This window comes from Chionomys nivalis, chromosome 1 (assembly GCF_950005125.1).
Source record: "Chionomys nivalis chromosome 1, mChiNiv1.1, whole genome shotgun sequence".
Classification (NCBI taxonomy): Eukaryota; Metazoa; Chordata; class Mammalia; order Rodentia; family Cricetidae; genus Chionomys; species Chionomys nivalis.
The window spans coordinates 60,493,863-60,508,622 of record NC_080086.1 but is presented as its reverse complement, the minus strand read 5'-3'; the positions used below and the strand labels follow the sequence as shown (position 1 = coordinate 60,508,622).

Below are 14,760 nucleotides of genomic sequence, written 5' to 3'. Positions count from 1 at the left end.
AGTCACCCACTGACTGCTGGGCCCGAGGATGGGAAGGATGCGGGCTCGGCCTGACAGCCACAGTGCGGGGGGGGGGGGGGGGGAGCTGGGAGCTGGTCCTGATGGAGGTGAGGGGCATCTCCTGTCTGCAACAGCACAAGGGTGCTTCTGCTCATGCTGTGCCGCTGCCAGAGTGAGAGATCATCCCACGGGACAGGGTAGGGTGTCGTAAGCATGTGAGGCCAGGTGGCAGTGAGTGTGGAAAAGGAACGAACCTGGTTCCTGTAAAGTTGGGACCTCTGCCATGTGGGGTCCAGGGGTGTCTGGGAAAGTGGTGCCAGACAGGTAGGACCCTATGACCTTATCCCTGGGGGCGGGGGGCATGGCCTAGGACTTTCCTCGCAGCTGCCTGTTACAAACCCAGGAGGAGTAAAAGGTCAGTAGGTTGAGTCAAGGTGTGGGCAGCAGGGAGCAATGGGGGGTAATGAATGAAAGCTCATGAAATCCACACTGACTCTTCCTTTCTCTTGGAAACTCCTCCTGTGAGCTAGCTAGCTAAGCGATTCCATTGTGTCCGACCCCAGACACACAGCCAGTAAAACTCCAGGAAGGAAGCGATGGAAGGGAGCGTAGGGACAGGCGAGTGGGGCTGACACATCCAACAGTGAGAGCTGAGGATGAGTGAGGGGCGGGTGGCGCTTGCGCCCGGGGCGGGACCTGAAAGCCAGGACGTTCACCATGCTCAGGAACCACAGGGAACAGGGGTTAAGTGGAGATGAAAACACAAAATCCACACCCTCCCTCTGCCCAACCCTTGGGTCAGAACAAGCAGTGAGAGGCATGGATGCTTCTAGGCAGAGAAGCTGCATGCAGGGCGGAGGCAGGCAGGGCGGGAGGGCCAAGTCTGTGTCTCTGCAGGATGGGGAAGGAAGAGCAAAATAAGACAACATAGAAACCAAGGGTGACACAGGATGGCCAGCTGGACGGGGTGCTTCCTACTTACTTCCACATTGCTCTCTAGCGATCCCGCACTGCTGCGACGCCCTCGCTTCCCTGCCCAGAACATGCAATACCAGAGGTTAGACACGCATACCAGGCCTGGTGCCACTGCCGCCTGCCGCTGCCACTGCCCGGAGCTGGGGCTGGCCCATGTGTCTGCCAGGTAAGGGGCTTGAATGGGCTCAGTGGGGAGGCCGGCAGCAGTGCAGTGAGGAGTTTTAAAAACGGCGTGAACAAACGCTCAGCGAAAGGGAGAAAATGTTTTTAAAACTAGGTCCAACTTCGTAATGTTTATTCTGAACTGTGGTCTTCTGGGAAGGGGTCTGAGGTGGTGATATGTGTACCACCACCTCAAACTCCTGCCTGCTCATCTGACTCAGTACAGCCAGCCTCAGCTGGGGGTACAACTTCTGCAACAGCGCAACACCCCTGACCCCAGTGGATTTCATATATATATATATATGCATATCCACATGCATGCTTACATATATATATTTCCCTCCTTGTCTTCTAGGGAAGAGCAGTTGGTCAAGGGGAAACTGAGTCTTGGCCCCCTTGTCCTCTGGTGCCTCTGGGAGTACGGTTTAGTTTGTGCAGTGCCCTGCCTTCTGAATCTAGCTCTCCTACCCAGAATACTGCAATGCACTCTTAAGTCCAAAATGTCTACATTGAGGACACGAACATGGTAGGTACCCACCCATCAATATATGCTGGCTACATCAAAGGGAGGTTAGGCCTTCCAATAGCCCACTCATGCTTCAGTGGTCCCTTCAGAAGTCTCTCCTTGACTTCTTGTGTGAGGGTGCAGGATCTCCTGTAAGCTTCTGTGGATGCAGCACTAGCTGAGAGTTGAGCACCAGGCTGTATGTGTCAGAGGGAAGCTCCAAGGCTGAGACCAGGCATGGGCTACCTCCACGCACAAGGAGAGCTGGTGGGCACTGGAAGACGAAGAAGCTGCTGTGTGCCTGTCTGGTGACCTGGCCTATCATCAGGGCCTGAGAGCTGCTGTTCTTCAAAGCAGACTGAACTGCTGAATTGGACACAACTGGGGCTTTTCCGCTTACACGACCACTGAGACCAGTAGGGACATGCAGATGTGGAGGAGTAGATCTAGTGCCTTCTTTGCCTGCTGTCCCTAAGCCCCAGATTCATGGTAGAATCTGGGTCAGGGGAAAGAGGGCCATGACGCCGTGTAGGTATCAGCTGCTGGGTATCCCCAGTAGAATGGCCCCTTCCTTTGGTGAGAAGAAAGATTGTTTCCCCATCTGCAGGTACAAAAGAGGCTTCCCAATGAGGTCCAGGATATGGCAGAAGTAGACTGTGAGCGCAAAGGGTACACCCACTACTGCTTAGGCTCTTGGCCTGTTTTGCCATCTGTGAGATGGCTATTTCCTGACTCCAAACTGCTCTCTGGAGTGATCAGGACTGTGGCACCACACATGCATGAAGAGTATTCCTTCCCTGCTGGCATTTTTCAGACAGGCTCTCAAGCCCCTCCCATGTCTTGGGTTCCCCAGAAAAGATGGGGTGGCTTGCATCCTGTAGCCCGAACTGGGGCAGAGAAGCAGCTGCACTGCCCAGTTGAGGCTGTAGTGTCTTCAATTTCATCTTTTTACTTCTCAGCTCTCTCCACAATCAATTATAGAGCAAGCTGTGTGTTCACTGCCATACCACCACAAGCCTGTTCAAACATCCAGTCAAGGGGAGTAAGGCATGCTGGGTGCACAGGCTCACCCCCTGCCTGGTCTGCATGGTTCATCTCCAAGGGTCTCATATATTCAATGCCTTGGCTTCATTTCAGAGGGAGGACGAGCTCTCCTTCCTGCACCATGGCCCTCGAACCTCACTCACTGATGAAGATTACAGGCCAGTTCTAAATTCTTCACAGGTATTTACTTGTCAGTGCAGCTGGGGAAACTGAGGCCAAGGCCTGCCTGTTCAAGAATGGAGCAGAGTAATGGCATACGCTTCAGGCAACTGACTCCAGAACCCATGCTGCCCAGTCTCTACTGGACATTGCGTAGTAGGCGCTGCAGCTGTCCATCTGCCACGAGTTCTCACAGATGGACTGCCCTGGTACAGGATACGAAGTCTCTGTGGGAACTTCGTGCTGGTCATTTTAGTTGGGGAGAGCTAGGCTGGGCACGGCTACTACAGTGCCTGCTGACAGGCCCTGGCTCTTGTGGCCCAGGGAAGAGGACAGGCCTCAAGCTGGGTCTCCTTCCCTCTCCCAAAGAGAGGTGTCTATAGATGGGCTTGCTTGTGAGCCATCCCAGGCTATGGCTGGGTCAGCCTTGTTTGTGGTGGGATGGGTTAAAGGCCGAGGCTCTCAAAGCACCCTGCCCCAAAACAATGGCAAAGGCCTGCATCTTCATGAGACGGTGAACCTGACTGCCGTCACCTCAGGCTTTGCACAGGGGCACTGTGGAGAGTGAGGACGACTTGGCTGCCTACTGAGAGCTGTTGCCCAGGTCAAGAATACTGCCTCTCCAGGTGCCCTGCCAATGTCTTCCAGGATAAGATGCTGCTTCACTGGACATCACAGGTAGTCTTGGTCTGGACTCAGATGCTTGAGTTTTCTGTTCCTGAAATCCTTGACTTTGTCAGGAAAGTACCAGTAACAGTTCAGAGAGCAGCTGCATCAAGGAGCTCCATCTTGCAGGGATGCAACCAGGCAGGTAATTCTACCTGATCCTCGAGCCTGCTGCCCTGGGTCTCAGTCACAGCAGGGCTACTGCACAGACTCAAACCACCCCAGGGCCCAAGCAGTCGAGTGACATGGGCTGGGTTGAACAGGCCACTGGGAAGCTAGTGGTTCTCAACCAGGGGTGATTTGACACCTGGCATTTCTGGACATGCAACAGGTTGTCATGACTGAGAAAGTGCTGCTGGCCTCAGTGAACCAGGCACAGGTCAATGGCAGACAGTTATTTGCCCCAGAGTGTCTTCAGTGCCCAGGTTGAGAAGCCCTGGCTTAAACCCTCATGCTGGTGGTATCAGATTCTCACTATGGGAAAAAAAAAAAATGAGAAAAGCAAAGGAAACTCAAAGAGGAGAAAACAATTCCTAAGGAATGAGAAAGCAGTATGAGGCAGAGCTGTGTGGTGGGAGGGCTGGGAGGGAGTGCTGGGCAGGCTCTGAGGGGCCCACCTCACAGGATAGAGACCATACTGCTCCGTGTACACTGACCGGTGAGACACTTGTGGTAGCTAAGGGGCTGCTGCTCTGACAGCACCTGCTTCCACTCCCCACTCCAAGGCTGTATGAGTCCACTGGTAGCATCGTCCTGAGGCTCACAGTATTCTCTACCTCTAAGAAATCTAGGCAGTTGAGGGTTCCTGCTTTCTGGGGCTAAATGGCAAATTAAACTATAGAAATAAGGAAATACTGCTGACGGTGAAAAGCTTCCACCAGGTTTTCCCCACACTCTGCTTTCCATATACCTACTGTGGCAGTGGCTTTAGGCTAGACAGAGGCCTGGAATTCTCAGGAAAAGAGCCCTACAGGAAGCAAAACCAGGACAGTGGCAAAGGGGGTTCCCAGACAGTAGGCTTCGTTCATTTCATTCATTAGCATAGAACACACAGCAGTGGAGAGCACATGGGACGCACCAGCCTGATGCTCTTAGCCTTAGCGCGATAGATTGGGGGGGAGTGATAAAGACCCCAGGAGAAGTAGGAAATGGGGTGCCATCCCTAGCTGTCTTGCCCAGACTGTCCCTTGGACACTTGTGTTCCGTTACAGTCCTAGGGTGCTCATGGACCTCCAAGAGAACTGTGTCCATGCCTGAGCAGCCCTTTCCAGCACCATGCCTGCCCATGGACGCCAGGCCTTAGTCCTGCATGCACCTGCTGAGAGGCTGCTTCTCAGCTCAGCTCTTACCCGCTTCTGAGAGGTCTCTCAGGGAGCTGCTGAGGGCGCTGCGCTTGAGGCCCTCGCCACTGGCATAGCTGTCATCCAGGCAGGCCCTGCTCAGCGTTCCGTTGCCTGATTCCTTTTTGAGGCTGGAGCACTGTGACATGCTGGGCCGCACGACACCCTTCTGCTTCTCGAGCTCCGCTGGAACAGAGCAGGAGGACCAGTGAGAGGCAGTGGCCACTGTCCCGGGCCCTAACTCTTGGAACAGGGGAGGAGATTCCTGGAAAAGGGGTCATCATGGCATCCTGGACAAGAAATGAGCTCCAGGAAGTGCCTGGAGGCCAGCTGCCTGTGATAACAAAGAATAGCTAGCACTTTAGGCTCAGGAGGGCTGCAAGTAAGGCCTGCATCGAGAGAGGAGTGGGGCTACACTGTGAGAGTCAGAGTAATAGGTAGACACTGCAAGTTTGCAGAGATGTAGAGCTAGGGCCCCGACAGTCACTGGGCTAGAATGAGGATAAGAGTGGCATAAACTCAACTCCACAGTGACCAGAATCAAGGGTTAGGCTAAGGCAAGCAGTATGCTGAGGGGAAGGATGGCTCCCCAAGGGCTGCCCTGGCACATGTTGTTGAGGAGACAAAGACCTGGATAACTCATTGCTGGGTCTCAGGGAGTCCTGGCACCAACCACCTCTGAACATTGTCATTGGCACCTGACAGGAAGGCTCCTGGGAAGACCTCTTGAGACTCAGGAGCTATGGAGTGCCTCTCAATGTCCTGCTTGGGACTCACACTCTATCCGGTGTTTCTCCATCTCTTGCACTTCAGCAACAGACTCCCGCAGGTCATCAGTGAACTTCTTCCGGTCCTGAGGATTGGGAGCGTTGAAGTTTATTAGCACTTTGATATCAGCTCCAGGGACAGCAGATGTCAGCCGGATGCCGTTGGGGTAGTCTGCAGGGGAAGAGAGGAAGGGCCATGGAGTCAGTGGTCAGAGGATGGTCCACTGGCCAGAGGATGGTGTACCTTGGGATGGGCCCTGAAGTGGCAGAACCATAGCAGGAAATGGCCTTCTTCCCAAGATACTCAGCTTACTCCAAAGCCCAGGGTCACTACCAGGCACTAAGTCCAGGAAGACAGTGGTATCCTCAGGTGTGTGGTGTCTTATCCTTTCCCCTAGGACACTCTGGACAACAGTCATTTATTCCTGAAAGACTTTCAGTCATGGCTGGCTCCCTTGGGGGTACCATGTCCCCTACCCCGTATCAAACAATCTCTCTCAGTAGCTCGGCTTTCTTGGAAGTAGAGGCCCTGATGAGCATCTCCCTGAGCACATGGAAAGAGCGCTGAGTGGCACCAAGCTGAAGCCCAAGGTATCTAAATCGAACGTGAAAATTTAGATATAGACTTAGCCACTTTAAATTGTTCAAATCACATAGGATTTACTGAGTGAGGCACTCCCACTGCAGGAGCTGGTGCTGGCATCTGGCATCTGAGCTGGGGGCATATGACATACATTCACAGCCCGGCTTCACTCTTGGGCCCACTAGGTCCCTGCCCTGGCCTGAGCAGACTGAGTTGACACAAACCTTGCTGGCACCAAGGTAAGAAAGGGCTGTGAGGAAGCAGGACAAGCATCTTTCTATCTCCCAGTCTGAGGAACAAGAGGGCTGAAAGCCTCAATGCAGGCTGCTAGGACCGTGCTTCTGGTAGCCAACTGTGGTGAGTTTTTAAACCTGCAGGTTTCTGGAAGGCTGATCAGAAGATGGTACCAGCCTGTGCTGAGACAAGGAGGGGTCCACACTACTACAAGCGCCTCAGCCCTGCCACACTAAGCAGAGCAACTGTCCCAGCTTGGGGACTTCTGACGGAAGAGACAAAGGAGAAGCAAGCAGTAGGCTGAGGAGAAGGGGTCAAACCTAAGCAATAACGACAGCTCCAGAGGCAGGAGCAGGCTCTGGGTTCAACTATATACTATACTGTGAGAGCCACTGCGGGGTTCCTATAGGGTAGGCAGTACTGTGCCCACATTACAGGCAGTGGGCGGTCTAGGATAATGAGCTCCCAGCTTCTGCATGTGTCATTGGACTGTTCACTGAATGCTTCTCTTGGACAGGCCACAGATAAACCCACTCTGCCTGGTCAAACCCTGGCCCTGGGAAAGTGCTACTTGTTTCCTCTAGCCTGTCCTGAGGACAGAATGTGTACCCAGAGGCTTGCATCCTATCTGGAGGTGACAGGGACAAGGGGGGGGGGTGCCCTCTCACATCCCACAGGTCCCAGGGACTCACACTGGTTCTCGAAGAGCAGGACTTGCATTCCATAGAGGGAGAAGGACTGCCGGAAGCTGTATGTCACCGAGTTCTTCTTCTTCTGGAAGATCTTGGTGACCTAGGGCAGCAGATATGGAGTGAAGCTGCAGTGTCTGTGGGGTCTGGAGTCCTTGTGCCATTACAGCTGACACCGAAGCACAAGACACAGCACAGGGCCTGGTGCCCATGCCTGAGAACAGGCAGCTAAGGCGGAGTGGTGCTGACCTCAGGGCCAGGGCTTGCTCTTTCAGAGCCATTCCTAAGAGCAAGACTGTCACCTCCAGACCAGCAGAAAGCCTGTCCCATGAAAGAAGTTCTCTACACAGGAGGACACTTAGAGTTGGGATGGCTTGTTCAAGGGTTCAAACCTTTATGCCTGAGTGAGGTCTCTCCCATCACAACAGGCACTGTTATCATAGAGACCAGAAGCCAGTCAGTGTGGTAACTGTGCTGGTTAGCTTATGACATATTGACACACTAGACAACTCCTGTATTACAGTGGCTGGGAGGCATTTCTTGATTGAGGTGGGAGGGCCACCCCTGGGCAGGTGGTCCTGGTATGAGAGAGCGAACTGAGGAAGCCAGTAAGCAGCATTTCTCCATGGTCTCTGCTTTGTTTTGGTTCTTGCCCTGACTTCCTTTCATGATGAACTAAGCTAAACTAAACCCTTTCCTCATCCAGTTAAGTTGCTTTTGATCGTGGTGTTTATTATGGCATAGAAGGCAAACTAGAAAAGAAATCCTACTTGGGGGAGGGAAGCACTTTTTTGCCAGCTTGGGGGGGGGGGCGTGACCTATTGAGCCTGGCGGAGTCCTATACTGCCCAGTACCAGTGATACACTTGGAAATGCCATATGTAGGCTGGAGACTGTTCCACTAGAAGTCTTAGTTTTATGGGGTCTGTGGCTACGTGGAGCTCTCCTGAAAAGGGGCCTGCGTTGCTCAGGGTGCAGAGTCCTTCAACACTGAGGTTCTCTGGAGTCTGGCACCCTTGATGTTCACATGGAACAAGGAACACCCCTGTTCATGGGTGAGTCAGAGCCTCTCTCTTGAACTGAATTATTATGGGCCAAAGCCCTTGCTCAGGCATGGGCATAAGGACATCTGGGCCCTGATAGCCCCCGACACCACATACCACCAGGAGGTCATTGAACAGAAAGATTTCTCTCTGATGCAGTCCCAGCTTCTGGGGTTTATTGGGGTCTGGAACTTCAAAAAGCCGGCAGTAGCAGACCAGTCGTCGATGGGGAAGAGAGAGCACCTGTGCAGGGAAAGACATGTGACTATGGCCACCTGCCCTAAGGGACCTGGATGGAAGGGAATACTCTACCACTATCCCCAAAGGCACTCTCTGAGATTCCTGACCTCTGTTCTCCTGCAGGACATAAGTAGCACCTGCGCCTGCCATACCCGCTTCCCTCCCTAACACGCCACAGAGAACTCCTGGCCAGAGATGAAGTCATATATTCTCACTCCTCCAAAAGCACCTTCTTTTACCAGTGCTGTTTCTGCAGACAACCTTCCCAGAGTCCTCTCTAGATGAGGAAACGGAGGCATGCAGAACTGAGAGTTGCTATAGGACACTGCAGTCTTGCTCTGATTTAAATCCCCAGGGACATCTACCCAGACCCTACCCCTACGGTGCCTTCTAATGCCTGCTGGCCAGGGCCTTGTCCTGTGTTCTGCACAAATCACCATTGGGTCATAGGAGCATCCCCACAATTTTACCATAGCCAAACTGTAAGCCAGTATTCTGGGGTAGCAGGGGCACACCATTAGCAAGGTCCAGCATTGCTCTAGGAGTCCTAGCTCTCACAGGACACAGATGGTTTGGTAGAGTCAACCCTCTGGGCCTGCTCACAGGAAGTCAGCTGTCAGCTGCTTGGTGGAACTAAGTTCAATACTGTATTTTGGGGGGAGAGAGAGACAGTGTGGCCAATCTGGCATGCTCAGGAAGCTCAGTATGAGGGCAGATGGAAGGTGCAGGCTTCAGGGGACAAGAGAATAGGGTGCTGAGTCTTTCCTTGGGCAGTCTGAGATAGGGCTGAGGACAGGTAGGTGGGTATAATGGGGACTTTCAGGGATGTGCCTGTTTGTGTATTCTGGGACACTTGGATAGCCAAACACAGGGTGGCTGGGGCAGTGAAGGTACGAAGTGAGGGGCAGAGCGAAGAGTGGGGGAGACAGGAAGGTCCTTGATGGTCACATAAAAGTCCTCTCAGCTACCATCACTTCCTTGTATCCCTAAGGTCTCAGGACCCACAGAAGTGTGAGGCTGGATAACTATGAAACTGAGATTCAGCTCTCTCTGGAAATTTGGACTCTGTAGCAGCACCTTGGCATGAGAGAGGAACTGGAGATCAGAGGAAGAACAGAGAAATACTCACACAGCCAAGCCCGTGATGCAGGGATCCAATCTGCAGGAAAACCAGAAAAACTAAATTGACATTCCCATTCTCAATGGTAGCTTGTGTTCCCTCCCTCTGCCCAGAATACCTGCTCTTTCTCTCCACCCACCAGGCTGCCCAGGAGTACTACCAAAAGGAGGCCCTGGCTCTCTGTGGTCTCTTGGAGGATCTAAGGGCATCCTTAGGCCAGTGTCGAGAAGGCACAGACCACAAGCCACTGTGGCCCATTAGTCACCAAGGGCCTCATGTTCTCAGGTGGGCAGCTGCAATTCATAAACACCAGAGGAACTACTCAGAAAAAGCTCCAGGCCAGAAGGGTCCTTCCAGTGGTGACTGAACTGACCCGGGATTACACTACACTAAGGGGTAGAGGACCAGGGCCAGTGCATACCGGTTTCTTGCCCACGATGAGCTTTTCAACCTTCTGCACCTGGGACACATGGTCCTCGTTGGTCTTCAGTTCCCGCTTACGGATCCGCTCATAGATCCCAATCAGCGTCTCCCGGGGAATGTCTTCACCATCGTCCACACCTGGTCAAGGGAAAGTGAGGAGACATGAGAGTGGCTGGGTTTGGGCAACAGAGTCTCCATTCAGTCTGGGGCCCCCAAGCAGACCTCGGATTCACACATTTCTAGCAGGAACCAGCAGAGCAAACCTCTTCCTGATCTTGGAAGGGACCTTCCGAGGTCCCTGGTTGTGGGTCTTCTTGAGTCCTCCCACCAGAACCAGCAAATCACAGAACAGGGCTGTGTTACCTTCTCCGCCATGTCCACAGGCCTTTGTAGGTGTATTTTACAAATGAAGCGAAGCCTGTGACATAGCCACAAAGGTTCCAACTACACAGGTGAGGTTAGGGCAGTGGTTCTCAACCTTCCTAATGCTACGACCCTTTAATACAGATCCTCAATGTGGTGGTGAGGACCCAGAAAGTTGTTTGCTGCTACTTCATAACTGTAATTTTGCTACTGTTATGAATGGTAGTGTAAATATTGGATGGGCAGTATATCTGATATGCCATTCCTGTGGGGTCATGACCCACATGTTGAGAACCACTGGGCTACTGTGTACAGGTTATGCAAGCTGAAGTGTGAGTTCAGGCTCTGAGAGATTTGAAGCTAAGTCCTCTTCATGTCCCTTCACACCTCATAGCTGTGGGTAAGTGACCCAGTCTCTTGGGTTTGGTGTCCTCTGAATCACCAAGAGCATCGGTTAATACATGGGCTTGTCACAGAGAAATGAGGGAGGCTCATGGTGTGTCTAAGCAACCTCAACAGAGCTGTGGCTATCTCTGGTGTCAGCATCCCATGGAAGAGGCTAGGCCAGACTATAACTAGGCCACTATAACCCCAAGCACATAAACCACCTTTTCCCTACAGTAAAAAAAATTTTTTTTGGGGGGGGGGGGAGAGAAACCCTCAGGAGAGCAGGCTCTCTGGAGCAAACTTAGCCCCCAGTCTGCACAGGACCAGGACTGTGAGGCTTATGACCTCCCATAGAACATGGCCACCAGAATCAGCACATCTAACCTCCTCTTCTCCACTGACTGCTTTTGAGGAGCTTGTGTCAGGGAAGAAGAGACACAAACCAGCCTGGTGGTGGCATTACTGTTTTTCTCTCAAAGGCTGAGTGACCCAAGCTCCCACCCACTTCCTACATCAGCCACTCAGCCACCTTACTGTGTGCTCCTCAGACAAGAACCAAAGAGATGCAGCGTAATGAGAACAGACGTTCTCCACAGATGGGCTCAGTTTCCTAGGGCCCTGCTGTGGCTGCTCTGCTCAGGCCAAGACCCTCAGAGATGTGGCCTTGGTAAGGCAGGGGCTACACTGGAGAACTTTCACTTTCTGTTTCTTAAATATAGATTATGGCTGGCAAGATGGCACTGGATAAGTGATGGCCTAAGTCTGATCCCTGAGACCCACAGGGTGGGAAGAGAGAACCGACTCCCCTCCAATTGTCCTCTGACCTCCATACACATGCCTTAGCAACACAAGTCTCCTCAGGACTGAGAGCTGGTTTCCTCCTACCACCTCTGAGCACTTGGACACATACTCACACAAATAATAAAATGTAATTTAAAGAAAAACACAAAAGTTGAAGGCTCCAAGATGTTGAGCAAGTCCTCTTCACCATTTCTGAACACTACAGGACCTCCCTGCTACTGGCACTGTTGAGTAAACTGAGGAAAACTGCTCAGGGAACATGTGCTGGGGGTGGGGTTGACTCCCTCAGAAGCTCCCTGACTTGGAGAGGTCTAGACCCTGTCCTGTCCCTACCAATCACCTGCTGTGACTCTGGGCCTGTCACTCCCTATAAGCCTTCAGCCCCCTCTGAAGCACAGGTCAGATGGGACCAAAGACACAGAAGCTCCTGATTGGAAAAGAGGTAGCTAGAGCTGATGGAGCAATGGCCTTCCTAGGAGTGGGGTGCTCAGCCCTTCCCTGCCTAGCCGGATTATAACACTACTCTTGTCCCAAAACAGTTGGGTCCACATTGACAGAGGGGCAGGGAGGAAAGAGAAGTGGGGAGGGAGAGAGGAAGAGACTGAGGCTCAAGCACTGCCTTGAAGGTGGTTGATCTCAAACATCTCACCCAGTCACCCTGGACCTCTTGGAGCCTTCTTCCTCCAGGAAAAAGTTCTGGCTTTTCAACCAAGGGTCACCACAAAAATTAGTTTGGTTCAGCAAGAGAATCTGGGAAAGACAGGGCCTGGGGCCATCCGCAGAGGCAGCCATTAGCATCCTGGCTTCTGCTTTACCACCTGGTCCCTGCACTTCTGCCTTCTGTCTCCCTCCTGGTGGTACAACTCCTAGGAATCACAAGCTACCTTGGTCAACACGCAGCCACAGGCTTCATGCAATGAGGACTCTGAACCTGACCCACTCAGCACTATTCCCTCTGCCCCCACAGGACCAGCAGGAACCATTGGTGTGTGTCTAGATCTAAGCTGGGGTCACTGCCCAGGGGATGTGAGGTGTTCCCAGCCTTCCTGCTACAGTGAGTAAAGACACCATAAAAGTTCATAGGAACTGGAGAGCACCATCCAGGGGCATCTTCCTGCACAGGGGACAGATGTCAGAGCCACGGTAGGCACTCAAGAATCTGATCAAGTGGGTCTGCTTTGCTTCTTTAGGTAATATACACAGTACCTCCAGTGATGCTCTCACCTGCAGCCAAAGGCAGCATCTCTCCAGCTGGGAAGCAATATTCTACTTCCTTGACAATACATGGGGTTTCCCACCACTATCACTGTAAGAAAACACCATGCTGACAGCAAAGGCAGAGAGGGCTCCCTTTCAAAATGCATCCATGAGGTAAACGTCCACTTAAGGAAGGTCCTCTCTGCCCTTGGAACAAGCAGACACTGTTCCCCCTGTGGTGAAGGGCATGTATGGCGCAGGTTACACTCCACTCTGAAGGGCTCTCTGAACCCGGATCTCAGATCTATGTGATCCTCTCAGTGTGTCTGGGTCCTCAGGGCAGGAGAGCAGGGCTAGGTGATAGGATGTCCTCTCCTGGCTCACCTCGGAGGTTCTTGACAAAGTCCTCCAGCTTCATCTTGCGCTCAGGCTTGACATTGGGGCTGTACATGTCTGTGTTGAGCAGAATGATGGCGAAGGCCAGGATGAAGATGGTGTCTGGGTTCCGGAACTGCCGTACCACTCCAGGGTTGCAGACACAGTACCGCTGGCTGGAAGGACAGGGAGCTGGTTAGGGATCACCTAAGCCTTGCACGTGAACTGTCTTAACACCAGCCTCTCCCATCCTCATCCCACTGAGATTGCTGACTGCCCAGGAACGGCAGCTCCCTGGGATCCAAGTGCTGTTGTGGGGATGTAGTTCACCTATGGGACAGGCTGGCACAAGAGGGAAATTTTCAAGACCGTGTCCTTCGTTCTCTTGCCTGGGATGAGGGCATCTCAGTGAGGGTGACGTTGGTCATCTAGGGCCATGGGGAGGATGCCAGCTTCTCTTCACCATGGCCTCAGTGCCTGCCTGAGACCTCCGCCTTAGGCAGCTGACCCAACACTCTAGTCACTTGCTCTGTCCCACTTATTATCACACCATCCTCCCGCATGAACGACTGGAGACGCCATGAATGGGCAGGAACAGAGCAGACGACAATGCCTGTAAGCAGCATAGCAGCAATTCAGCCTTCTCCAGCCAGGCCCAGCCATTCCTCCTGGGAAGACACCGTGGAGTGGTCCACCTTCCACATCCTCACTCCTCCTCACCCCACTTCTACAGCTGGATACATTGAATAGGAGCCTGCTATTCCAAGCCTCAAGCATGGGGGCCCCAACATGGCAGGTCTGCCCACTGCCACTGAGGGAATGACTACAACTTCACACTGTTGCGCCAGGTGCTGGGCTACATGGGTCCCTCAATCCTTCCACCCATCTAAGTGCTACTGCCTTCCCCACCACACAGGTGGGGGAAGGGAGGCACAAAGAAGTTAAGTAATCTTTATAAAGTAACATAGCAGGGAAGTGGTAGATTCAGTGAGTAGCCCAGGACACATGGCTTTATAGCTTGTCATGGGTCACCATGAGACACTGTAGGCCTGGGAATGGAAAGCTATCTCCGGAAAGCCAGAGAACTTTGAGAGATCAAAATGCTAGCAGAGGAGACATTGGCCTCTGAGCCTAAGTTTCCTCATCTGAAAACTCAGAATAAGGTCTGTCCTTCCAAGTACAACTGCCAGGAACCAGGGGCCCAGTCCAGCGCCTGGGATACAGGGAGCCACTTACGCATGGATACCTGTCCTGATGTGTCCCATGAGGGGCATGTCCCTCTCCACTAAGGTGGTGTATCCCACTTTACCCCACACAGGGCCTGACCTGAATGCCTCGATGAGCCGCTCCACTTTCTGAGCCTCCCCCTGGACTCGGATGTGTGCCTGGAACTTCCGGAGGGCTTCATCTAGCTCCATGGCAGAGAAGTCCATCTCGTCCACAACACAGCTGGAACAGAGATTGGTGGCCTGTGAGAGCGGCCAGGCCCATGGGGTGGTACATCCAATTTTGTCACATGATGGGGTGTCAAAAACTAAGGATCCTTGGATCTATGAGGACAGACAGACTGCCTCTGGAAAGCCTGCTCCTCAGATCCCCAGGCTTCTGAGGCACCCAGAGATCCCGAAGTTTTAGGAGACGTATGCTCCATTTATGCATGGTGTTCTCCAAAGAGGAGCCCAAAGATG

General features: G+C 52.8%; 1 protein-coding gene across 12 annotated transcripts in view; it reads right to left on the bottom strand.

Moving 5' to 3' along the window:
• Iqsec1 (IQ motif and Sec7 domain ArfGEF 1) overlaps positions 1 to 14,760 on the bottom strand; it is a 339,041-nt gene that overhangs the window by 3,396 nt on the left and 320,885 nt on the right. For 11 of the 12 annotated variants that reach the window (XM_057764736.1, XM_057764772.1, XM_057764751.1 and 8 more), the window contains 9 exons: positions 14,399 to 14,521; positions 13,082 to 13,248; positions 9,948 to 10,087; positions 9,536 to 9,565; positions 8,284 to 8,409; positions 7,128 to 7,227; positions 5,629 to 5,790; positions 4,861 to 5,037; positions 983 to 1,032 (listed from right to left, as the gene is read on the bottom strand). In XM_057764736.1, the coding sequence (XP_057620719.1) occupies positions 983 to 1,032; positions 4,861 to 5,037; positions 5,629 to 5,790; positions 7,128 to 7,227; positions 8,284 to 8,409; positions 9,536 to 9,565; positions 9,948 to 10,087; positions 13,082 to 13,248; positions 14,399 to 14,521 (1,075 nt within the window). The remainder of the gene's footprint in view (positions 1 to 982; positions 1,033 to 4,860; positions 5,038 to 5,628; positions 5,791 to 7,127; positions 7,228 to 8,283; positions 8,410 to 9,535; positions 9,566 to 9,947; positions 10,088 to 13,081; positions 13,249 to 14,398; positions 14,522 to 14,760) is intronic. The other variant, XM_057764781.1, reaches the window with a different exon arrangement.